Raw genomic sequence first — 25932 nt, 5'->3', positions numbered from 1 at the left:
TGTGATGCCACTAAAGTTAGATTTTATGTAGCACAATTGGGTCACATACATATTTAATATCTTTTAAAAAAAATTGGCGACTTATTTCTTACTAGTGTAAAAACTCATAAATGGTTTCATAAACTTCACCTGTCATTCATACATATATTAGCTTTTCTGGTTGATTACGTAACTTAAGTTTGAATCAGTCTGTTGTCAAATGAAGTGTCATTGCATAAAATATTGGTTGGTTTGGGTTCTTTTTATTGCCTGTAACAAATACTCTTAGAAATAATAGGATATAATTGAAAGGAGCATTTTGGGCTGAGTTTTCTTTGTTTTTTGTGTTTTTAATGGTGTGTGACATATGGCATGGAACGGAGGGGTATGGAGGAGTCTTCTGTTCTCCCCGTAACAGGTCTGAGTTTGACCATTAGTGTGATCCCTGAGCCTTTCTGATCTTGTACACGGAATGAAGATAGTTTTGTACTTTGGAGACTTCTCTCATCCTTCTGAGGTGCTTCCCCGCACCCGTATTTGTACTCCTGTTACTGTGATTTATATATCTAACCATAAGCTTTTGTTTGAATACATGGGTGTTTGTGTTTTGGACTAATTAATATTGAATTATAAGAGGTACTGGAAGATTATAATATAATTTCAATATTGATGGGATGATTTTGCTATTATATTTCTTAGAGGATAAGTGTAATTTTAAGTTTACTAAAATTAATGAATTGTCTGAATGCCAGTGGCTTATTCTTATTATTTTGTCAGAAACAAATACATTTTGAAATTTTAGTTTGGTGATGATTGAACAAAGCTTTGATATATGCACTGCATAGATATATAGTGTATATATAATATATAAAAACTAGGTTACTCAAAGTATGGACAGTTACTGAAGTTACTTAAAACCATTGTAGTTTTGTAAATTTTAAGTATATAATTTAGTAAAAGCCAGGCTGGAACAATTGAATTATTAAATTAAAATTTTATTTTTAAAAAGCATTTGAATTATTAAAATTAACTTTAAAATTATTGTAAATGGTTCTATGTTTAAATACTGTAAGCTTACACATTATGAAGATTTAGTATTAAGTTAAGCTTTATGAATAGGCACTCAACTATTCTGTTGACTTTTGCGATTTTACTTTTGCCATGGTGGATATAAATACTTACCTTTATTTATTTATTTATTTACTTACTTACTTAAGTATTTACTTTGGTTTTCAAGACAGGGTTTCTTTAATCTGCCTGTCCTGGAATTCATTATGTAGACCAGGCTGGCCTTGATCCACTTGGCTCTGTGTCCCAAGTGCTGGGATTAAAGGCATGCAGCACCACAGCCCAGCTTAATTTTTAATTTAATTTTTGCTTTTTCCCCCATCCTTTTGCGTGGTGCTGTGGATCAAATCAAGGGCCTCAGGCATTCTAAGCACACACTGTGATTCCCAGCTACATCCCCAGAACAATTCCCATTTTAAAAAATTAGCATTATCTGATGAATATCTTCCCATTTTTATTATTCTAAACTTGTTTTTAGTAATTATATAATGCTGTACTATGAAAATATCTATTATCAGATAGCTTCAGATTTGTTATTTTGTTAATCAGTCATTATTTATTGAGACAAAGTCTCTTCTGTAGCCCAGACCAGACTAGAACTTGTTATGTAGAACCAGAGCTGCCTGGTTCTGCTCTCTCTGCTGCCTCACTAGTTTGACCAGACTGTTCTGGAATTTATAGGAATCTACCGGCCTCTGGGCCCCTATTCCCTCTATCCCCCAGTGCTGGGATTAAAGGCATGTGCCACCATGCCTGGGGGCACTGCCTTTTAAATTTATGATTTATTTGAGATCTTCTTTCTCTACAGTCAAAGTATTGCCTGTTGTGAGATGCATTTTTTCATTTCATTTTCTTCTAGGACTTTATTATTATTTAGACATAATTTTTGTGTATGTGTGGTGTGTTCATGTGGGAATGGGCTGTGTAGACTTTAGAGGACAGCTCTGGTACCTGTCCTTGTTTCCCACTTTGTGGCAGGATGCCTGAGTTGCTTTGTATTGCGTTCACCAGGCTAGGTCCCCTATGAGCTTCTGGGTGGTTTCCTGTCTCTTCCTGTGAGAGCTCTTGGATTACTTATAGCGTGCACTGCCATGTCTAGTTTTATGTAGCTTCTGGCCTTTGAACTCAGATCCTTTCATTTCTCTAGCTCTCTTTCTTTGAGACAGGGTTTCTCTAATAGTCCTGGTTGCTCTGGAACTAGATTTGTGGACCAGGCTGGCCTTGAACTCACCACAGAGATCCTCTGCCTTGCCTCCCTAAAGCAGGAATTAAAGACGTGCCCTTCCACCGACAGCCTAGCTCTCTTTTCATTGATTTTTAACATTGATAAAGTTGTGTGTGTGTGTGTGTGTGTGTGTGTGTGTGTGTATGTATGTGTTTTACTGGGGGTTGAACTCAGGGATTTGTACCTGTCAGGTAAGTGTCAACCATTGAGTTACATTTGCATCCCTGGGTGCTTATTTTGATCATAATTTGTATTAGGTTTAAACAAATTTGTTTCTTCTGCTGGTATCCATTGGTTTTTAAGGTGTTCTATGGATATGTTTACAGAATTCTATAGATCATTCCTGTATGAATTGATAGGAATGTATATATGGGCATGTGTTTTGTGTGTGTGTGTGTGTGTGAACAGATGCAGGAATGTTTGTCTCTATCTACCTCCTTGCAGAGAGGGTCTCTCATTAGCCTGGAGCTCACCAATTATATTAGTGTCTGGCTAGTAAACCCTGGGGATCCTCCTGTCTCCCAGTACTGGGGTTACGTGTGTGACCACAACAGCCAACCTTTTTATGTGGGTCCTGGGGCAAGAACAAAGGTCCTCAAAGTTGCAAGGTGTTATAAGGCCAGACACTGTATCAAATACTATATGAATGTATTTTATAGTGCTATGTATTATTTTATTGAAATATCCACAACTTGTTTTCACAGTTGTGTTAGCTAATGTGTGATTTTGCAGATGAACATTAGATTCTTTTGGTTAAATCAAAATGATAATAGTCTTTGTTTATAATTACATACAGTAAATTTATATTTTAGGAATTTAAAAATCATATGCCTAAATAGTCATGAATAGGGTAAATTTCTTCTAGATTCCAAAATGTAATGTCTTTAGGAAATGTTGGGAAAACTTATGGTTTCAATGAACTTTCAATAAGATGCCATTTTATTGTTTTCTTAGTGTTCATTTCTTTATGTTGATTGCAGTGACATATTACTAAAATAATTTTTTTTTCTGGCCTTAAACTCACAGAGATCCTCCTGCCTTTGCCTCCCAAGAGCTTGGATCAAAGGCGTGCACTACCACGCTCAGCTCATATTATTAATTACTAATGATATAATTATACTTTTTTATATTGAAAAGAGTCCGGTTAATGTCCAAATATTATTTTATTGAACTTGTAGAAGCCTGAAAAGAAATATAGAGAACTCAAAGAGTAAAATCTTCTTGGCTTTGTGAAGATGAATCTAGGAAATAGATACCAAGCATTACGATGCTGGCATTTTAGTCCTGCTTTTGGGTCTTTTTCAAACAAATTTACTGATGTTACCCTTTTTCTATTACCTTTGACATTGGTTGAGATCGTTTCAGTTTCTGGTGGATTCTGTAGCATTTGTTTCCTTGGCGTGTGACAGAACTGCTCCTAGAGAAGGGCTTGTGATTAGGAGCAGCGCATGAAAGTTGCCTTCTTCGTGCCAGACAGAACACGGGCTGCACATTTCAAGTGTTAGAAACAAGAATTTGTCACTTTCTTTTATTTTTCCTCCCCTCCTCCTTATTTTCTTGTCTTTTTTTCTGTTCTTTTTCTCCTTTTTTTCCTCTCTGACCCACTCCCCCCTTTCCCACCCTTCCTGGTTCCCTCCCCATGCCCCTCCCACCTCCTGAGTGCTGGTTTTCCAGGCATGTACCCTCATGTCCTTGGAGATTGAACTCAGAGCTTTCTTGCGTGCTAGGCAAGCTCTCTGCTGATTGAGCTGTGTCCCCTAACCTCTTTAGTTTTGTTTTTCTTCCTGTCTTTTTGTTGTGGCCGTTTTGTTTTTGAGACGTCTTACTGCCTAACCTTGGCTGGCCTTAAGTAGTTCAGGCTGGCTTCAAATTCAGAGAGCCATTCTCTCTGCCTCCTGAAGGCTGATTAAAAGACAGGCTTTGAGACAAGGTCATGGTATAAGATAGCTCAGTCTGGCTACGAGTTCATCACCTTAGATCCAATTCTAGAAAACACACAAAAGAGTACAGCTTTGAGGAAAAGATGGAATGAGGCAACTAATTATTTGTGTACTATGTTTGTATAAATCTCTCCTTCCTTCATTATATTTAAGTAATTTGAAAGTTGGAGCTGTAGCTGTAGCATGAGTTGGCAGAATGAGTTCTTAGTGTGTATGAAGTCTTGGGTTTGATCCTCACAACTGCCTAAGACTGGGCATAATCCTGAACACCTGTGTGGTGTCCCCAGCACTTCGGAGTAGAGGCAGAAGTAGCAGGGGTTGAAGGTCATCCTTAGCTGCTTAATCATTTCAGGTGTAACACGAGACTCTCAAAAAACATTCCAAGGTGAAACAAGTAAACGAAAGACAGAAAGAACAAAGGCAAAGCAGTTTCTTAAAACAAGTTAGAATAAAGAACTATTGGGGTTTGTATTGTGATTTGGGCAATTGGTCTCTGCACTTTGCCTTCCTTTAGTTTTTATGCTAGTTCATTCTTTTTGCAGTATTGCATGTTAAACCTAGGGCTTCATACTTGCTAGGCAAGCACTCTAATCCAGAGCTCTATTTCCATCCTTCCTTTCCCTGAAAATAGATTTAAGTTAACATCTATGTGGTGCAGTGTTAGGGCTAGAGAGGAGTAGAATGTGTTGCTTTTGCAGAGGACCCAAGTTTGCCTCCTAAAACCTACATCAGGTGGTTTACATACGTATGCCTGTAGCAGCATTCGGTGCTTTCATGTGTTCTTTGGGCACTTGAAAACACACACACACACACACACACACACACACACACACACACACACACCTCGTTGATAAAAAAATCTTTTAAGGCTATAGCAGGTTAAGGCACATGCTATATAAGCTTGGTAACCTACATTCTACCCCTGGGATTCACTTAAAGTTGGAAGGAATTAACTGACTCCAAGTTGTTATCTGACCTACATATGTGTGCCATCTCACAAACTCCTCACACACATACACACATAATGCAAATTTATGTTTGTTTGTTTGTTTGTTTGTTTGCTTTGAAACAGGGTTTCTCTGTGTAGCCTTGGCTGTCTTGGACTCACTTTGTAGACCAGGCTGGCCTCGAACTCACAGCGATCCACCTACCTCTGCCTCCCGAGTGCTGGGATTAAAGGTGTGCGCCACTGCACCTGGCTCATAATGCAGTTTTAAAAGTCCTTATGGACAATAATCTTGACTATAGAGGTAGGATTTAAATGTGTTGAAAAGTAATTTAAACGTATGTTTGATAATGTACTCTAATAAGGAATGTAAACATTTAGAAAAGTTAATTATAAATTTTTGTGTGAGAATCTGGTTTTAAGACTGACTCATTAAATAAAGACTAAACAAGCCACATGCTTATTTTTTAATATTTATTTATTTTTAAAAATATTTATTTTTACGTATGAGTGCTCTATCTGCATGTACACCTGCACCTCAGAAGAGAGCATTCTCACATTATTAGATGGTTGTGAGCCATCATGTGGTTGCTGGGAATTGAACTCAGGACCTCTGGACGAGCAGACAGTGCTCTTAACCGCTGACTCATCACTCCAGCCTGCCACATGCTTATTATGACCACTAGATTTACAGTACACCTCTTTATGATGAAAAAATAATCAGTTTTTTCCAATAGTCATTTTCTTGACACAGTCGGCTTTGCTGAAGTTAGGGATGGAGTGGAGTGTTTTAGGGACTAGACCCAGACAGGATTACTGCCTGCCCATCTCTTCTACTTCCTATAGAACTGCTCAGGGTGCGCAGCTTCCCTTTCTCCATTCATCAGGAAAGGCTATCGAACATGCTGGATTAAGGCAGTGTTAGCATGGTAATTCACTCCTTTGTCTTGGTTACTTGGGAGGCTGAGATGAAAGACCAGCTGACTAACTCACAGCAGCCTTACTGCCACAACCATCCATGCTAGGAGCCACCAAACCAGGCTAGAAAGTGACTCATGAGGCAAACAAATAATTCTCTTTCTTTATTATCTTGTACTTCTAAGAAGGCTTCTACCACTTAACACATAGAGTTAAGGGATTATAGGCATGTGGTACTGTGCCAGACACTTAGTAATTTAATTAGCTCTAAGGAGATACTCACTGCTGTCCAGGTATTTTATGAAGCATTAGGCTTTATCAGATTTTGATAAATACATGATTGGGAATCAAGAGCCATCTGGTTCATCTGAATGAGTTTTCATCTGTTGTTAACTATGGTAGTAGTGTATTATATAGTTCTTAAAAATTCTCATACATCAATGTTCCAGACTGTCAGGAGTGGATATATTCTTTATTTATTATTATTATTATTTTTTCCCGAGTCACAGTTTCTTTGTGTAGCCTTAGCTATCCTGGACTGATTTTGTAGACTAGGCTGGCCTCCCAACTCACAGTGATCTACCTGTCTCTGCTTCCTGAGTGCTGGGATTAAAGGCGTGTACCACCATGCCCAGCATTCTTTATTTTATTTAAGCTTGGAATATATAACTTTCAGAAGAAATACTAAATTGATTTCTTCTGAAGAGTCATTCTCTACTTGAGATGGTTTCCTTGTTTGGTGTCATACTAAATGTAAGATTTATTCTTAAAGGTAACACTTTTAGTGTGGTCATGGTTACAAATTTGATTTAGGAAAGTAGATTCTTTAAAAATTAAAGTTATTATTATCATTATCATCACCGTGTGTGTATGTTCACAAGCATGTAGAGGATGCCTTTTTTAAAAAAAAACTTATTCATTTAGCATTATGCCTGCATGTATGCTTGCATGCCAGAAGAGAGGATTAGATTGCATTACAGATGGTTGTGAGCCACCATGTGGTTGTTGGGAATTGAACTCAGGACCTCTGGAAGAGCAGTCAAGCTCTTAACCTCTGAGCCATCTCTCCAGCCCCAGAGGCTGCCTTTCCAAGTTCGTTCTCTCATTATGAGTTCTGGGGATTGAGCTCGGTCTTGGCTTTTTTGGGGCTAATGCTTTTACCTGCTAAGCTGTCTTGCTGGTTCAGAAAGCATATTAATCCTTGACGGTAACTATGTTCACCTCTTACTGAAAACATATAGACTGATTTATAAAAAGTTAGAGATGCTCTGTGAGATACTCCAGTGAATAAAGCTGATTGCTGCCAAGCTTTATCACCTGAGTTTAGTTCCTGAAACCCACAAAGTGGAAGGAAAAAATTGACAACTGCAGATTGCCCTCTGACCTCCACACATAACCCATGCCATGGGCTAGCTTCTGCCTCCCACCTGTAAAATACACACACACACACACACACACACACACACACACACACACACAGAGAGAGAGAGAGACACACACAGAGAGAGAGAGAGAGAGACACTGACTGTGTGTGTATGTCTTTCTGAATAAACTTATCAACATTAAATACTGCTTTCACAAAGTTGTCTGCTTTGCATTAGTACTACTATGAAAATCTTGACCCAGTTCCTTCATACAGATCTTTATTCATGAGGGTAATGACTCTTTTATGTCACAATAAGTATCTTTGGCCTCTTATATTTACATTTAATCAACTTTTGTTTATTATTGTGGGGGCTTCTTTTTCTTGTAGGACTCTTGTTTTCCATATGTCTCATATTGGTTGACCTTGAGGAGGAGGAGGTAACTATAATATGTAGTGATTCTTATTGTCTTTTTAGACAGGATATATGAGATATTTTTGTTCTTAAAAACCTATGTCAGAAAAATTTTGATATTTTAATGTCTGATAGTTTGGCTGGGTATAGAACTCTAGCTTGAAGTCATTTTCCTTTGTTTTGCAATGGAAGATTATACACAGGAAGGAAGTGCTCAGTAGTATACATTGGAATATTTTCTTAAATGATTTCATTGGTTAAAAAAAATGATTTCATTGGTGATATCTTCTGTTATTTGGGCCTTCCGTTTTTAATTTTTGAATAGATACTTTAACTCCATTGTTTTTCTATTTATACTTTGCTTTTTGCTTAAACAGTTTTCTTCATGTTCATCAAGGTTTGTTTTAGTTTGCCTGGCTGAATTTTTAGTTTTCTTTCTTTCTTTCTTTCATTTTGGTTTTTCGAGACAGGGTTTTTCTGTGTAACATCTCTGGCTGTCCTAGACTCACTTTGTAGACCAGGCTGGCCTTAAACTTACAAATATCTGCCTGCCTCTGCACCCCCTCCTGAGTGCTAGGATTAAAGGCATGTGCCACCACACCCAGCTGATTTTTAATTTCTTATACTAACTTCTGTTTTTCATTTCCTACATGTACTATTCTGTCTGTCTGTACTATTCTGTTGGAGGGTTAAAAGTACAATTTTTTTCCTCCACATAGTAAAAGGTTTTAAGTTTTCTTCTTGATGCATAATGTATTGCTTATTGTATTTTTTAGCATTTGCTTTCTGTCTTTGATGTGGAAGGTTTGAGTCCCTTTTTCTAGGCTTACTACATAGTGTAACATGGTCGATGGAAGCCAATTGAAATGTCTACATTTAGATAAATTTAAATTTTTCTCTAGTATGATTTGGGTAGGTCATTTTTGGTGGGCTCCTCAAAATGTCTTAGGTTTTGTGTTGGTCAGACACTTATGCTTTCCTTTTTGTAAGTTTATGCACATGTATATATGCACACATTTATGTGTGGGGCTGCATATTAACAAATATATGAATGTGGAGGCCAGAGGTCAATGTTGTATGTCTTCCTCAATCACTTTTTATCTTATTTTTTGAGATAGGGTCTCTCATTGAATCTGGTGTTTCCAATTCAACTAGACTAGTAGGCCAATAAGCCCTGGGAGCTTCTTGTTTCTGCTCCCAGCCCTGGGATTACAGGTGCACTTCCTCACACTTTTTCTTAAAGTAGATGCTGAGGTTTAAACTTGTGCCAGTCTTTTTACTTCCATCCCCCCACAAAAGGTTTTCATTTGTATACATGGAGAATAACATTCTGATTCATGAAGGAAGAGGGTTAAGAGTCTCTTAATTTACACGCACCCTGTCAGTTTTCAGTTGTACCTTTCACTCTTGTTTTTCTTCTTCTTTTTTTTTTTTATTCCTCCTTTTCTTTTTTGGTGGTTGTTGCTAGAGCTGGAATCCAGCACCTTGTAAAATGCTCCAGAAGCTCTCTCACAGAACAACACTGCTGACCCCTGTACTATCATTTCAGTTGGCGATATTTTCAGACCTTTGCTAGTTTTGAGGAAAACTCCTGCTCCCTGGACTGGTTTTGATGAGGGCATCTAGAGTTCTTTCTGCTTCTCATAGCTCTCACCATCGACAGAGCCCCTCTCCCATTTGTCTTTAACCACCTGCAGCTTGGAATATGTTTTCAGCCTCCCAGAGCTTTCTACCTGTTGCCACTGACTTTCATTTAAAGAAAGAAATTATGCCTTAAAATAATTTCATAACTAGGATGGGATCAAAGCTCAGTAAAAGAGTACTTGTCTAACATGGGCAAGGCTAGGGGTTTGATCCAAGCACAGAAAGACAAATCCAAAAATCCTTATTTGTAATTTTAGTAAGATTAAAGGAATGAAATGAGATGTGGAGAAGTGAATTGTTTGAGTGTGTATCTTAATTTTTAAGAAAATTACAAGTTTATTTTATTTTATGGGGCAGATTGCGTGGGTGTGGAGGACATTGAAGTACTAGAGGGAATTGATTCTTGCCTTCCACCCTGTAATACCCAGGGGTTAAAACAGGCTTTCAGGGTAGGTGGCAAAAGCTTTTACTCACAGCTGCCTTGAGGGAGATGAGGAGGAAGGGAGATGTGTGCCTTTTGAGTTAGGGTCCAAGAAAGCAAGCAGGTTTAGCTATGGACTTCTGTAACTGTTGCAAGGGAGGTGCGGAGTCTCCAAAAAGTGGGACAGGGTGAGAAAGCCAAGTATCAGGGCAAAATGCCTTTAGGATTTTTGTCAATAACCTAAGAAATAAGACAGGGAAAAGGTAAAGTTACACTTTTTGAGTTAGAACCCAGAAAAGCTAAGGAAGCAGTTTACTTTGTATCTTAGTGCCCCTTTTTGCCTCCCCCCCCAAGATAGATATATATATATATATATATATATATATATATATATATATATATATATATATATACACATATATAACAATAATTTGCGTAGCGTGCCATAACTAAATAGATGGAATGGTCTACCAGAACAATAAGACTTTAAATGGTTTTCAGTCATTTACATATACATCGTTATTCCACTAACATGATGAATAAAAACTACAGTAGTTGACTCGTTACTTCTTTTTTTAAAAAAATTATTTATTTAATTTTATTTTGTGTGTATTGGTGTGAGGGTGTCAGATCCCCTGGAACTGGAGCTACAGACAGTTGTGAGCTGCCACGTGGGTGCTGGGAGTTGAACCTGGGCCCTCTGAAAGAGCAGCCTGTGCTCTTAACCACTGAGCCATCTCGCCAGCTCCGACTCGTTACTTTTTTTATTTCCTCCTTCGTTATTACTGGCAAATGATTATATTCTCTGGACATAAAGGTTGGTGGTTGTCACACTCACTTTCAGGGATGTCTAGATGTTTGACATTACAACATGACATTGTCATTTACAAATGCATTAGACCAGATGACAATCCATCCTGACTCTGTAGGCTGTAGCTTGAGCGTGCCTGCATCACTGTAATACTGAAATTGGAGGAATGTGACAAAGCATGCTACTTTCTCATTGAAAGAGATTAAATGTGAGATTGTAGTGGAACTGTTCACCTAATGTTAAAAATTCTTTCCAAGTCTTTTATTTTTACAAATAAATGATGGGGCTTCTTACAAATGATCTCATGTAAAACTTTCTAAAAGATAATTTGTGACATTAAGTCAAGCAATGTTAGACTTAGAAATTTTAATAGAATTTAAAGACAAGTAATTATGTGAAAATGTCATAATGAAATCTGTTACGTTATATTCTAATTAGAGTATATTCTATACTCTAATTAAGAAACAACCAACCTGGGAGGTGGGTCAAGGTACTGCACAAGCCTAACTGAGTTCTGTCCCTGGAAGGAGAGAACTGACTCCTGGAAGTTGTCGTCTGATATGCATGCATATGGACATACATATGTACTCCTGCATGCATATGCACACAACAAAAACAACAACAAACAAAAAGTTGAAACAAAAGCAAGCAGTCTTTCTATAGCAGTTTCACTATTCTATGCAAACAGTAGACATTGTCAAAACACTCAGAACTGGAATGTGCTCTACAAAAGGCATCTTTACCGCATTGGATTCTGAACTCAGTATTGCAGGAGAAAAATTAGGACATAAGAAAAGAGACCCTAAACAAGGGAAGGTTCATAAAATGCACAATTTTATGAGATTTTGGGTCAGAAACAAAATGAAAGTCTCAAAATACTGTCTGTTGAGATAGTTTTACACTATTGAATGGAAAAATGATATTCAAATGGAAGACAAATGAAGATGCAGTTTCTGATCTTACATGATAAGTGAAGAGAGTATTGGAGTGTGGTAAATGCAGTGAAGATGGGAATTAAAGATCTGGAGAGCAGTTAGGCCAGGCTTGCGTGATGGGCACAGTGGAGGGGGTAAGGAGAGAACCATCAGGGTCATTGTGGTTGCGGGTGTTCTAGCCCATGCCCGTTATTCCAGGACTTTGGAAGGCTGAGGAATGCTATAAATTTAAGGCTAGTATAGGGCCAAAGAGTGAGACTTTGTCTCAAACAGACAAACAAACATTGAATCCAGAATAAAATTATCTAGTGAACTAGCCTGTTTTTTGGAATACAGAACAGAAGATGTAAACAGGGACACAGACTCCCTGTAACAGCCTGACATGTGTATCAGATGGAGAGAGCCAGTTGGGGTTAGGAAGGCTGTGTGGAATGAGGCTGCGTGTACAGCTGGCTTACTTTGCAGCTCTTACTCATTTTTGACTTATTTAATCTCTGAGCCTGTTTTAGCTGTCACAGATTGGTGATAAAGCTCATGCCTATAATCCTAGCACTTGGGAGGCAGGGCAAGTAGATCAATGTGAGTTCGAGGCCAGTCTGGTCTACCAAGTGAGTCCAGGACAGCCAAGGCTACACGGAGAAACTTGTGGGGGTGGGGGTGGGCGTGGGGTGGGGTGAGCTGCCGTTAGAATCATAGTAAGGATTGAGGCAGTATCACATCTACTCCAGATGTTCCCAGTTTCCTAACATCTTGCTCTTACTGAATAGACTGTCATCTGCAGCCACAGTATTCTAAGAACTACAACGTGTGCTTGACCACACATGGTTCACCAACACGTGTAAGCCTAGTGTTCTGGGTGTAGGTACAGAGCCTTGCAAGTTTGAGGACAGCTTGACTGCAGGGATTTGGTTACACAGTGAGACAGTGGTATGGAACACTCTGCGCATGTTGTTCAAGGCCCAGGCTTGATCCCCAGACTAGAATTGATAAGGCTTGGGTCCTGTGTAATGTTTTGTTTTCTGATATAGCACTTAAGGCAGTTTTCACAGGCATTAGCCAGCTCATCTTATGGAAAATTGAATAAAAGTTTCTTTCAAGGCCGAACAATTAGGAAAATTTTATGGAGTATTTCAAATATATACAGAAATAAAATGAGATAATGAACCACATGATTTGTCATCTTGCGAGGCCAATCTTTTTTCAGTTGCATTTCTGTCACCTTTCTTAAACCCTTAAAGAGTTGTAATAAGTACCAGCATTTAACTAGACAACATGAGCTAACTGAACTTGAAGATGTACACCACCAAAGAAGGATGGAGAGCATCGCACTCCAGCACTCCATAGCTGAGGGCGCTGTGAGGCCGCCAGGCCCTTTGTGTGCCTGCGGCCTGCTCTCCTGCTGCCTGTGGGGCCAAGCCAGGTTTGCTGGGGCGTTCTCAGACGCAGTGTGGTAGACTCTTCCAGACTGGCTGTGCCCTTTGTCCTCGCTGTTTCTCCTTCACAGGGAGCCTGCACTCCTCATTCACTTTAACAAGTACCAAAATATTGGGAGCTCTGTTGTAGCCTGGGAATGTTCCTGTGACCGATGGACTACAAAGAGAAGAGATGTTTAATTTTTTGAGAGATTGCTAAAATAAGCTCTGTTGCCACCTTATTTTTAAGACTGTAATTGTTTAAATTTAAAAAAATGATTGTAAGCTCTAACTATTATGCTAGATTGAGCGTTTTTTGAAGCTTAGACTCTGTGGGGAAATTTTAATTAGCTTTTTAAAATTAAAATTAACTTGATCAAATGAATACAGGACTTAAACAGATTTGACACTCTTGTGATGGATGTTTTACATTAAAGGTAAAAAAGAAAAAGTAGAAAAGAAAAAGAGGGTCTTGAGCAGGGTTCAAAGGCTAGACTTTGTCCTGCCTTGTTTTTCTGGACTGAAATGGAGGCTTTCTTTCAGGCAATTCCCTGGTGTTTGCTCTGTGTGATTTGGCTCTATCTCTGTTACTGCTAATATGTGGCATGGATTTCAAGTTGTTTGGGATCGGGTGTGCACAGACTCTGTATTGCAAGCCCGGATTCACAGGCATTTTATTGCAAAACTGGCTTGCTGCCTTCTGCTTTCTTTTCTGTGTCCTAAGTGGCTGCATTGTTTGTTGCAGTATATGCATTAGCTATCTGCGTTCAGTTTCCTGCAGCCTGACAAAGTGGGAGGGGCTTTCTTTGATACATGGCTGAGTTTTCACTGTGTGAGTTCTTGAGTGCACGTTGCAGCCATCTTAATTACACTTTTGTGCAACTGAGACTGTGCAGCTGTCTCAAAATGGCTGCTAACCCAATCTCTGTAGCTGCTTAGGCAGCAAGGAAAGATGCCAGTGAAGAGACTTGTCACATGCTTCAGGATCTGAGGTAAGAACCAGGAAGCTTTTATTTTTAAACGGTGCAGTTAGAAAACATTTGACTATGGCCAGGCTTGTGTAGGAAAGAGAATTTGCTAGTGAAAAAGTTGAAATGTTTACTAAGACCTATAAACCTATATTGGAGAAACTATATTAGGATGGTGAGGTCAAAGGTTAAATTCCTGTGATTTCTCACCATTTTGTTGTCATTGCCAGAACATTTGATCACCACAGTAGTGCTTTTCTGACCCATGAGTAACTTAATACTCCTTGTGTATTGGATAGTTAATTCATTAGATACTTGTAGAAATTCAAACAATATATTGAGTATTTTTTTTAAGAAGCCATAAATTTGTCTTGTTTAGAAAGAATATGGTATTCTGGTTTTGAAAATGAGTTATTGTTTCGGATGCTAATTTGCTATATAAATCATAGAAAACATAGTATTGTCTTATTTCATTTTTGTATTACATGCTTCAGTGCTTTCTCACATGCTGCCTTTTTATAGCAAATATATAATATATATGTGCCTTTTTCTTAGATTATTTTTGTTTGAATTGACATTTGGATTCAAATTTTAAATTTCAGAATAGTTTTTTTCTTTTTTCTTTTTTAAATCTAATGCAGTCTGATACCTAGAGAAGTGGAATAAATATTGTTTTAGCTGAGTGTCATTTATTATGTATATTTAAAACTGTTAACACTCAAAAGAGATTGTGAAATTGAAAAAGGTTTTTTAGCATTGTAAAACAGAAATGTTTGCTAAACTACTGTAATATACAATTTCATGGTTCCCTAGCAAGTTGGGAAAATAATTTTCTTTCCTCCCTTTCCCCCTCCCTCCCTTCCTCCCTTTTTATCCATTTTCATGCTATGGTCTCCATGTGGCCTGGAGTAGGTTGCCTCTAGCTTGCTGAGTAGCCGAGGCTAGTCTTGGGCCTCACCAGTGCCAGGGTCACAGGCACATGTGCTGCCTTGCACTCCAAACGAGGAGATGAAATTCTACTTACATGATTCGGATAGGAGAGCAGTTATATTTCAAGCAGCGCTTAAGTTGTAGTAGTTACTAAATTTTTTTTGAATGGTATTATATATATATTCCTGTTACTTTGCCAGTATATTCTTGACTAATACAATAAAGAATAGTTAGTTCTGAATGTTCTGGTAGAGGAACTTAATTTTTTTTTTTGTAAATTTCTACACTTTTTGATTTTCTTTTTCCCCTCCCTTTTTATTTTTATTTTTATAAGGTAAGGTCTCATGTGCTATAGGCTGGCCTTTGAACTTTGAACTTTGAGTCTATAGACTGGCCTGGCCTTGGACCTAAAGTACTCCTGCTCTAGCCTCCCAGAATTAGGGGCAAGTACCACCACCATGTCTGGCTCTAAAGCAGCTTTTAAAACAGCAAATTAAAATTTTATAAGTTAAATTCTTAGGAAAGGCCCCAACATATTCAAGAGCTACACATGGAATTTTATTTTGTAGTATAAATTTATACAATTTACTTATCATAATTATATTTAATAAATAAGATATTATGTTTAACAAAACTTTGAAATGAGATCACATATGACCTTAAGAATTTTGTATTACTGTCCAGATCTTGTTCACTTATTTGTAGAACTCAGCTTCTAAGGCATTATGCAGTTCTGTTTGAAAATTTCCTAGAATGCATCTTTTATTTCTTTATTTTCTCAAAGGTCTAGGCTAGAACGTTAGATCTCCTGCTAATGGCTGGAAATTAATGCCCTGTCACAAACTTAAATTTATACTTGCTCCTGCTTATATTTTTTAAATAAAATAGATTTTTTGGTTATTTAATCTCAAGTAAAATTATGAACCATCATAATTTGAATGGTAATTTATACAGATCTTCCAACCATGCTTTACATTAGCCCCCACAGAGACAAACAACAAACAAAGGTAAGTGTGAGAGAGTCTTGTCTTTCTTCCTGTAAGGTCACGCTCAGTAGTATGCAGTGAGAGTACACTGGCTCCCGTCTCAGTCGCCCTCCTTTTCATATGTGAGCAGTGCAGTATCTTGGTAGAAGGATGGAGGGAGGGGAGATGATAGTATTTAATTTATGTATGTTTGAATAAAATTACATAAGACAGTCTTTAATGTAGAGGAAAACTATACTGATTAGGTTGAAATTATTGAGCAGTTTATATTGGCATTCACTTTTCCCCCTTGTGTTGCTGAGTGTAGTTTGCTCTTATACATTATAAGGTTATCAGTTATGTGTTAGGAAATTCTAAACTCTTTGGGTACTGAGGCTATCATTGCTAACCTTTTCATCGCCATTGTCCATTTTTACAGTTTATAAGCATAAAGTAGACCTCAGATTATTTTGTGTTGTTGGCAGTTTTCAAATTTTCTGTGGTGAATTACAGGTTAGACATGCTGGATAATTAAGGGCATGATACATATTCTGGGAATTGAATTCTTGAGGCCATATATTGTCTATTCTCCTTTTCCCCTACTCTTCTCCATTGTTTACTCCTTTTCATAAGCGCTTTTAAAAAATTAGTATTAGTTTCAAATGGAAATGATGGGATGGTGGAAAGTTGATTGCGTCAAGAGTGCACACTTGAGCGAATCTCCCTTTGGCTTCCTTTTTCTGATGCTGACTGGCTCATCCCATTTCTTCACATACAGTCTACATCTGAGCCCAAGCTGGCCTTAAAGCTGGTATCAGAGGTTCTCAACCTGAGGGTCTTGACCCTTCTGGTGGTGGAACAACCCTTTCATAGGGGTTATATACCAGATATCCTGCATATCAAGCTATTTTCATTATAATTCATAACAGTAAAATTTTCTCATTTTCTCATATGTCATGTGTCTTGTCATGTGTTACTAGATCTTGGGAAAGGGTGGAGAGTTTCTCATATAATTCATGCTAAAATATATTTATAGGTAAAGCCTGAATGGATTGTTGCTGTTATTAATGAATTGGAAGCATAGGATAAATGCTTCAATTGTAGTCTGACTGACTCTTCCAAATATATTGTTTAAAAAATTTTTTTTCTCCAAGATATGACTTGAATCCAGGGCCAGGTGTTTCCCATGCTTGGTTCAGATGACCCTTCCGAACAGTTCTCTTTCAGGGGCCACAAACTGCCAGTTGCTGGGCTTATTTTATCCTTTAACCACTTCTCATTTCTCTAGTTAACATCCAATGTCAGATTTTACTGAAAATCCACTTTTCTTGCCTCTTTAAATATGCTAGATGGGGTAGTGGTAGGCCAGGTTTTCTGCCCAATAACCGATATTGAGTACATAAGGTCTCTGGCATTCCTTCCTCTTTACTATTATGCTTCTCTCAGCTAGTTCCAGTGTAATCCCATTTGTACTTAGTGGGTGTGTTGACAGCCTTAAATATCTAAGATACAGTTTCTAACCCAGAAGAAAGTGAACATAAATAAGACGTAGTGTATTATATCTATCCTTGGGAAGACCTGACATATGTAAGTGTATTTTCTACAGATATGCTACCTTTGATAGCATTCTTTCTAATTAAATTTTTTGAGGTTTATTTTTATTTTCTATGTATGGGTGCCTTAATGTATTTATGTCTATATACTGTATGCTTGCAGTGCTCACAGAGCCCAGAAATGAAGATTAGATCCCCTGGACTTGGAGGTAAAGATGGCCGTTAACTGCCATGTGGGTGCTGGGAATTAAACCTGGGTCCTCTGGAAGAGCAGCCAGTGCTCTTTAAACTGTTGAGACATCTCTCCAATCCCCGTCTTCCTTATTTATGTATGTATGTATGTATGTATGTATGTATGTATGTATGTATGTATTATGTTAGTGCACCGTGGAGCCTAGTAGAAAGATTTAGTAACATCAGCCCAGGATTCAAAGTGCTCACTAGAAATATATGAAGAGAACTTGAGGTTTTCTTCTGTTAATGATATCACTGTGTTAAAACATTATTGGATATCAACCAGTCTTGATGCTGGTAGGAATAAGAAAATTTAAATTGATTTCTAGATGTACAGCTTTCAGAGCAGGTAAGTAACATTTTTGTCAAAATTTTCTGCCAAAATTGAACGACACAATGAGTTTCCTAATAGAAACTTTTCCTAGTTGAAAATATTTTTTGAAAAATACTTTTCTTGCATAGATAATATTGTAAACCAATATAAACTTAGCTTTGGAAATTTCTTTCTTTACATTTCTTAGTTAACAGCACTGTGTCAGTCATTAAGATTGCTTTGATAGGGGATAGGTATGTTATCCTTGTGGTCAGCGTCGATTGGAATCCACATTTTCCACAGTGTCAGCCCAGGTGTTTTGTTTTGTTTTGTTTTTTTAAGGTGACAGTCTTACTGTGTATGTAGTCCAGGCTGGCCTCAAACTCTTCCTGCCTACTGAATCGTGGCTTACAGGCATAGGCCACCATGCCCAGCAGCTTCTGGACATTCATAAAATGACAGGTAACTCTAAAGAAACTACTCCCTCTGTGAAGCCTGTTTCATGGTAAAAGTGAAACCTGTCAAGAATGAGAAAGTGGCTAACTCATACAGGAAGTAGACTACCCTGTTCTCTGCCCAAGAAAGTGACTGGGGAGAAGAGATAACTCCTATTCAGATGGCCTGAGTAGTTCAGATTAGAACTTTCACAAAGTCGTGTTTGTGTTTGTTTTGTTGTTGTTGATTCATAATAGTTTATAATTAAACTACTGAGAACCACATCAGTATGAATTTAATGAGGAGGGAATTTAACTTGAGAGATGTCTGAGGAGTTCTGAGTTTGCCTGCACATGTCCGTCCTGTCTCCTGAAGTAAGCCAGATGCAGCAGATGAAGATTCTAACTGCTGGTGCTTCTTTGTTGGATGTGGGAAGCATTAATTAACAAAGATGTCAGTCAGGAAAGGTAATCTCTGCGATTATTATTCAGTTTAGGATAAATCATTTAATCTCTTTGTGCCATTCTTTGACCAATAGAGATGATTAAAGAATTTGAAAGTACATATAGTTACCTCAAGTAAGAGGTTTCTAAGTTTTTTGTTTTGTTTTTGTTTTTTGAGACAGGATTACTCTGTGTAGCCTTGGCTGTCCTGTCCATGCATTGTAGACCAGGCTGGCCTAGAACTTGCAGAGATCCACCAGCCTCTGCCTCCCGAGTGCTGGGATTAAAGGCGTGCGCCACCATGTCCGGCTGATGTTTCTAAGTTTGAAGCTAGTTTAGACAACTTAGCAAGACTCCCTGTATTAAAATAAATGTCAAGCAAGAGTCCTGGCTTTGTAAGTGCTCAGTGCAAGAACTGTTTGTTAGAGGACCAAGGTCCTCTATGGCACAAACCCATAAGGCAGGGTCGAGACATTTTTTTTTTATCAGTTTGATAAACTAATTTTTGTCAGTTACATAAAAAGTAATTTAAGCTCATTTTATTTTAATGTCTTTCACTTCTTCAGCAATTCTTTTCACTGTACATTACAAAAATATTTGTGTGTTGGGCCACTGGAAATAATGTGTCAGTTCTCTGCAGCAAGCTGGAGCAGGATCCCCTGTCTTTGGCACTTCCAGTAAGCAGGAATGTTGAGCTGTTTTTTATTAATTCACTGCATGATTAATTAGCTTATTTGATACTATGGTAATATATAACTGCTTATTATTTACATTATATTTTATGCTGGACTAAACTTGAAGGTGGATGCTTAACCAAGTACAAAGAGGGAGAAGAGATACCTAAAAAATTAGAGCCTGGTGTCAGAGCTACACATCTGATGCCAGTGCCTGGGCAGCTGAGGTGGTCCTCATCCTTCCTAACGCTGCCACCCTTTAGTGTGGTTTCTCACATTGTGGTGACCCCCAGCAATAAATTATTTTTGTTGTTACTTCATAACTAATTTTACTGTTATGAATTATAATGAAAATAGCTTGATATGCAGGATATCTGGTATATAACCCCTATGGAAGGGTTGTTCCACTACCAGAGGGGTCAAGACCCTCAGGTTGGGAACCTCTGATACCAGCTTTAGGGCCAGCTTGGGCTCAGATGTAGACTGTATGTGGTGGTTTGAATAAGAATGACCCCCATAGATTCATATATTAGCACTATTTGTAAAGATTAGGAAGTGTGACCTTGTTGGAGGAAGTATGTCATGGTTGGGGTGAGTTTTGAGGTTCAAGCCAAGCTCAGTCTGTCTGTCTATCTGCTGCCCCCCCCCCCCCTTTGGATCAGGCTGTAGCTCTCAGCTACTTCTGTAGCACCATGCCTGCTACTGTCCTTCCTACTTGATGATAATGAATTGAATCCCCAATTAAATGTTTTCTTTTATAAGAGTTGCTTTGGTCATGTTCTCTTCACAGCAGTGGAAAAGTGACTAAGATAGAAGTTGGTATCAGGAAGTGGGGTATTGCTGTGACGGGCCTGACCATGCTGCTTGTTGGAGGACTGTGGGACTTCAGCTTAGGAAAGCTTTAAGTGCGGTTTAACGGGCCATAGTAGTAGGAGATAGAAGGCAGTGGTGTTGAGAGCAGTGTAGATTATGACACTGAACTCAAGAGGTTTAAGAGGGAAGAATATTAGTAAGTGGCCTAGAGACCATTCTTGTGATATCTTGGCTAGGAATATAACTGCTTTCTGCCATTGTCTGAAAAATATGCCTCAGGCTAAATTGAAGAGTTTTGGAATAATGGCCTTAGAAGATGAAATTTCAAGACAGCCTAGTTTTAACTGTGTTGTATGATTATTAGTGGCAACTCTTCTACAGATCTACAGTGAAAAGGAGCAAGCTGGGTAAAGAAATACATTTACAATTTAAGGAGAAAAAGGAACATCAGGAGCTAATGGAGCTAATCTAGTGTCCAAGGAGATAGAAAGGTTAAAGAAAAACTTGTTGCTAAGTGAAATAATGAAGTGGTGACCTCAGGACAGTGTCCCACCCAGTTCAGCCTCTAGTATGTGCGGAGGAATTAATGAGAAGCTTCACTAGTGAAGAAACCATCAACAGTGGAAAGCTGATGCAACTGTTACTCAGCGTAAGTTCCAGCCCCAGCACAAAGCAGAATTTTTGGGCAGCTTCAGTCACATAGTTCTGTCTTTAGAGTTAGTAATACAAGAAAGGGGCTCAGGAACCTCTTCGGTGCTAAGGAAATCTGCTGAGACCTGGCCCGTGTTCAGGGTGTCCCTGTGTGGAGGCCTAGATAGAGAGGCCATTCATGATGGTGTGAAAGAAAAGCCTGGGTTGTGTTGGAGACCCAAAGATGTTGGAGATGCCACAGTCTTGGGATGTCTGCCAAGGAAAGCTACAGAGACAACAACATTGAAGGAGTTGGAAGTATAGAATGTGGAGTTGGCCCTGCTTGATTTCCATCGTGCTTTGCGCCAGTATTTTCTCATTATGTTCTTATTCCTCCCTTCAGAATGATAATGTATATTCTGTGCCATTGAATGTTGGAAGTATGTGATATGCTTTTTGATTTTGATTTTACGGGGGTTAACGGTTAAGCATCTCAATTTTGAACATTTAAACAGTATTGAGACTCAGACTATGGTGATTTTGAAATTGTAATGAATGCAGTTTGCATTATGATATGGCTAAAAGCTTATAGGGGTCAGGGAGTGGAAAGTGATGGTCTGAATAAGGTTCAAACCATAGGTTCATGATTTCAATGTCATCAGGGAGTGGCCCTCTTTGAAAGGATTAGCAAGTGTGGCATTGTTGGAGGAAGTGTGTCATGAGGGGCGTGGGCTTTGTGGTTTCAAAAGTCCATGCCAAGCTCAGTGTTTCTCTGTCCTCTATAGTGGGGATCAGGATGTAGCTCCTACCTATGTCTCCAGCACAATGCCTGCCATGCCTGCTGTTTCCGCCTTGATGATAATGAATTAAGCCTAAAACTGTAAGGAAGCCCCCAATTAAGTGCTTTCTCTTACGAGCTGCTTTGGTCATGGTGTCTCTTCATAGCAGTAGAACAGTGACTATAATAAAACCTGGGTAATTTCCAAGCTTTCTCTTCAATTCTTGAGGCTTTGTGGTCAGTGTGGTACTTAACTAGCTGTGCACCCCTCAGTAGTAAGTATGTGGTCAAATCTACAGTTGCATTGCATTTTGTTGTCATTTTATCTGCTGGAATGGTATGAGCAAGAGTGGACAGATGGTGAAAAGACAATGAGCTTGTCTCAGAGCTTATCATTTCCTTTCAGTGATTATCTCTCAAAGGTGGTAGCATTTATAGTTGTCTGCGTATCAGAAGGCTCCCATTTACGGTTTCTACAACAATAACTTTATTCATATTTAGAGACTCCTTATATAAAGAGTAACTTAGGTAAGTTAAACATAAGATTGAAATTGAGAGACCATGGTTACTGGAGAGGCCTCACTGGTTAAGAGTGTGTACTGGTCTTGCAGTTCCAGGCAGCCACTCTAGGTGTCGCACCGCTGCCTTCTGCTGCAGTTCCAGAGAGAACTGACAAGTCTCTGTGGATAACTAGCATTTGCATGGACATATGCAGAACATAACATACATACAGGGAATTTAAAATAGTAAAAACAAGTCTAAACATAATATATTATGAGGTCATTCTCCTTAGCATTTTAAGTTTATTATTTCGAATGTAGCAATAGTTTGTGGATTTGACTATACTTTAGGTCTGTATGTTTAAAGTAAATGGGGGAAAAAGTAGAGTTGTGGAATTTTTGTCAGTAAATCATAAAGTAGCTAAAAACAATTTAAACAAAGGCATCCACATCTTCCAGTAGTGACTTGGTGCTTGCCCATGAGGACCTGGCTAATTGAAATGGTAAGTTAGCCACATAATTTTGACAAGAGTTGTGGTACTGACATTTGTAACTTAATGTGTCCTCCATTTGACAGGAAGAAAGAACATGCTTTAGTAATGTTAGCTGGTGTTAGTAAATATGTTTAATTATTTAACCATCATAACAATGGTACCTGAGGATGTGCTACATATTCAGTGAATTGTCAATGTTTCTAAGAGCAAGTTGGCTTAGGGGAATTTATATTTACTCATTAATAAAACTTGAAAAATACATGTATATTAGACTGAAGATAACTTATTTAATGAGTTATAATTTATGGTTTTAATGATTTCAAAGTTAGGAAATACTAAGTTTTATGCATTAGTCTGTGAAACAGGTAAGGTAAGAATTTAAAAAATTCTTTGGGGATTAAATTGTTTTGTGTGGCAGGATTTAAGTTTTGTTACTTAAATGCTAGAAATTGCTTTTTAAAAAAATTTCTTGGAATTGAATTATTTTAGTGGCTAGCTAACTAGATGTCTTCTAGAACCAGTCTGTGCCTGTTGGAGAACGAATGGGGAAGGTTTTCTCAGTAGTACTCTCCTTTAAGAAAGGACTGCTTTATGTAAATTGTTCTTACTGGTGCCAGCTAGCTGGCACTACAGTCTGGCTGTGCAGTGGCAGCAAATAATATGTGTCATGGATTTACTTTGTGGAACGTGTGAGACTCTAGCCCTCTGGGCTGATTGTAGAACAAAGTTGTAGTGTCACTGTAATAAGACCTCCAAAATTGACAGTGAACATGGGTAACTGAGAGCAGCAGCTCATGTTTGAAGCTTTCCTTCTGCTCTTAGAGACTGTACCTACTGACAGGACTGGCAAGAGGCGGGAGGTGTTTGACTGCAGTTGCTGCAGACCCCACACGTGACAGACAGCACAGAGGATTCGGATTCTAGGCATTTTTACTGGGAACAGTCATTTTGAAAATAAACTCTTGTGATCTTTGAGCATCACTGGTACAGTGGATGACAGTTTTTAGGGTTTGTGGTTAATGGGATGTTAATGGGGATGTTTGCTGCACAAACTACACAACAGATGTGAAACACCAAAAGGAATACATAGCCAACTATTATATTGTATACCTGCTTTTAAAAAAATGAACATTAATCAAATAAATTTAGACTCAAGAAGTCAAACCTAGAAATCATTAGATTTTAAAGTTTGCACTGCTTAAATGAAGAAGAGGAAATCTTTTTATAGTAATCAGCTGCCTCAGGTAAGAGGTTCAGGTCTTTTCCCGTGACATTTCCTACCTGAGGTGCTCTGTCTGTCTTTTTGCCTTCAGGTAGTTTTTTGTTGTTGCTTTTCAGCTATAGTAATAACAGGATTGATAGACTGCTAATGTTAATATTTAGGAGATTTTGAGAGCCATACTTGGATTTAGTCTTTTAAAGGGATGTTATTTTCATCCTTGAAAAATTCTTTCACATTTGAATTGAAAGGAACTAGCTAATATATGAATTAAGTGTCGTGTGGCTATTACTCATGTATATAGTCATATTACATATGAATCAGCTTTAGATCTTGTTTCATTATAGCCCATCACCATATTCTCAGTTACATCAACACCAGCTGGTATATGAAGAGAAATGCTGTTATCTTACCTTAATGCACTGTAAAGTTCTGTATTATACAGGTAGGTCAGCATTATAGATGAGACTGCTTAAGCTTTCACATGTTACTAACTGACATGGTAAACAGTGGGTGTTTATACAAAGATAACAGAATCCAGTTTTTCATCCTACATTTGTAGTAATTTCATTTCCAAGTATTTAAATTTATCACAATTTTAATATGCTTTAATTAAGAATTCCAATACACCTAATACTTTATTTTATAAGTAGACCAGTGATACATAGGCATTGTTACTCTTGTGTTGTCATTGTTTGATAGCTATGTGTGAGTTTCTTTCATGTTTTCTGCTTTTGTTATATTGAATTGGCATTATACCTTTCTGCCTTTATTAGTGTTTTGGGTTAGTACCATTAAGCACACTAACATTTTTGAATTAGTGCAATTAAGACTATCAAAGTTTTTTTGAAACTGACCTCATCAACTTGTGACATAGTTCTTTATGAAGCCCACCAACACATCTATGTATCTGTCAGTCTGTCTGTCAGTCAGTCTGTCTATTTTGAGGCCAGGTGTCTCTGCATACACTAGGCTGTCCTGGAACTTCGAGATCTGCCTGTCTCTGTGCTGAGGTTAAATGTGTGAACCGCCATAGACCAGAGACTCTCAGTTGTTACATGACTAGTTTAGTAGAGTGACTTAGCAGGCATCCTGTTAGTGCTTTGCTGTTAAGATTCTTACAAACTGCCACCTTAATCAGAATTTCTTCTTTTTAATAGAGATATAATCTTCCTTTCATCCTGCTTGTATATATAGTTTTATTATGTGTAAATTTTTTTGTTACTGAAAATATGAAAAATTTATTACCACATGTGAGCTCACTATTAATATTTATTGGGTATATTTGTAAGAATTTTATGTTTAGTCTGTATTGGTATGTGAGTCTGTATATTATACTATTATTTTAGGTTGTTAATAGACTTACTCTTTTTATTGTATTTATTGATTTTAGGACAAAGAATATATACCTGCTTGAGAATTTCTTCTGAGCACTGTTTTGCTCATGTGATGCAGTGTTTCTCATGGGTGTCTGTAGTGTTTGTACCTTCCTTCATTGCAGTGGAGCTCTTGGGTTCATTACTTTGGGGTCCACTTTGAATTTTTAAAGACTTATTATTTTCTATACATGTTCTGCCTGCAAGCCAGAAGAGGGCATCAGATCACCTTATAAAGGGCTGTGAGTCATGATGTGGTTGCTGGGAATTGAACTCAGGACCTCTGGAGGAGCAGTCAGTGTTCTTAACCTCTGAGCCATCTCTCTAGCCCATCACCTTGAGTTTTTAAAAAATACTTTATGTTTAGCATTTGCTCATAATGCTTCTCTAATTTTGTGTCAGCATTTAGCTAGCATGTATTTTTTCATTCCTAATTTTCAGAGCTTATATATTGCTTTATTATAAGATATGCCTCTTAATTGGGTTACCTATATGACAATTAAAAAAATAATTTTACTAACTTGAAATTC

The 25932-nt window shown here is 37.9% G+C and overlaps 1 protein-coding gene and 1 long non-coding RNA gene across 6 annotated transcripts in view; both read left to right on the top strand.

Moving 5' to 3' along the window:
• ATF7IP (activating transcription factor 7 interacting protein) overlaps positions 1-25932 on the top strand; it is an 85940-nt gene that overhangs the window by 1268 nt on the left and 58740 nt on the right. For 3 of the 5 annotated variants that reach the window (XM_084765388.1, XM_084765389.1, XM_084765385.1), the window contains exon 1: positions 12426-14069. The exons of 1 other annotated variant lie outside the window; for it this stretch is intronic. In XM_084765388.1, coding sequence (XP_084621514.1) covers positions 14053-14069 — 17 coding nt within the window. In that variant the 5' untranslated portion in view covers positions 12426-14052. Of the gene's footprint in view, positions 1-12424; positions 14070-25932 lie in introns of those variants that run through there. One more of the 5 variants, XM_084765386.1, reaches the window with a different exon arrangement.
• Positions 17672-24401, top strand: LOC311588023. The gene is made up of 2 exons (XR_014776058.1): positions 17672-17702; positions 18383-24401. It is a non-coding gene; the product is annotated as an uncharacterized lncRNA (long non-coding RNA).

The sequence above is a fragment of the Acomys minous genome, assembly GCF_964271855.1.
Source record: "Acomys minous genome assembly, chromosome: 17".
Lineage (NCBI taxonomy): Eukaryota > Metazoa > Chordata > Mammalia > Rodentia > Muridae > Acomys > Acomys minous.
Note: the sequence above shows the minus strand (reverse complement) of the source record. Positions and strands in the feature narration are given on the sequence as shown.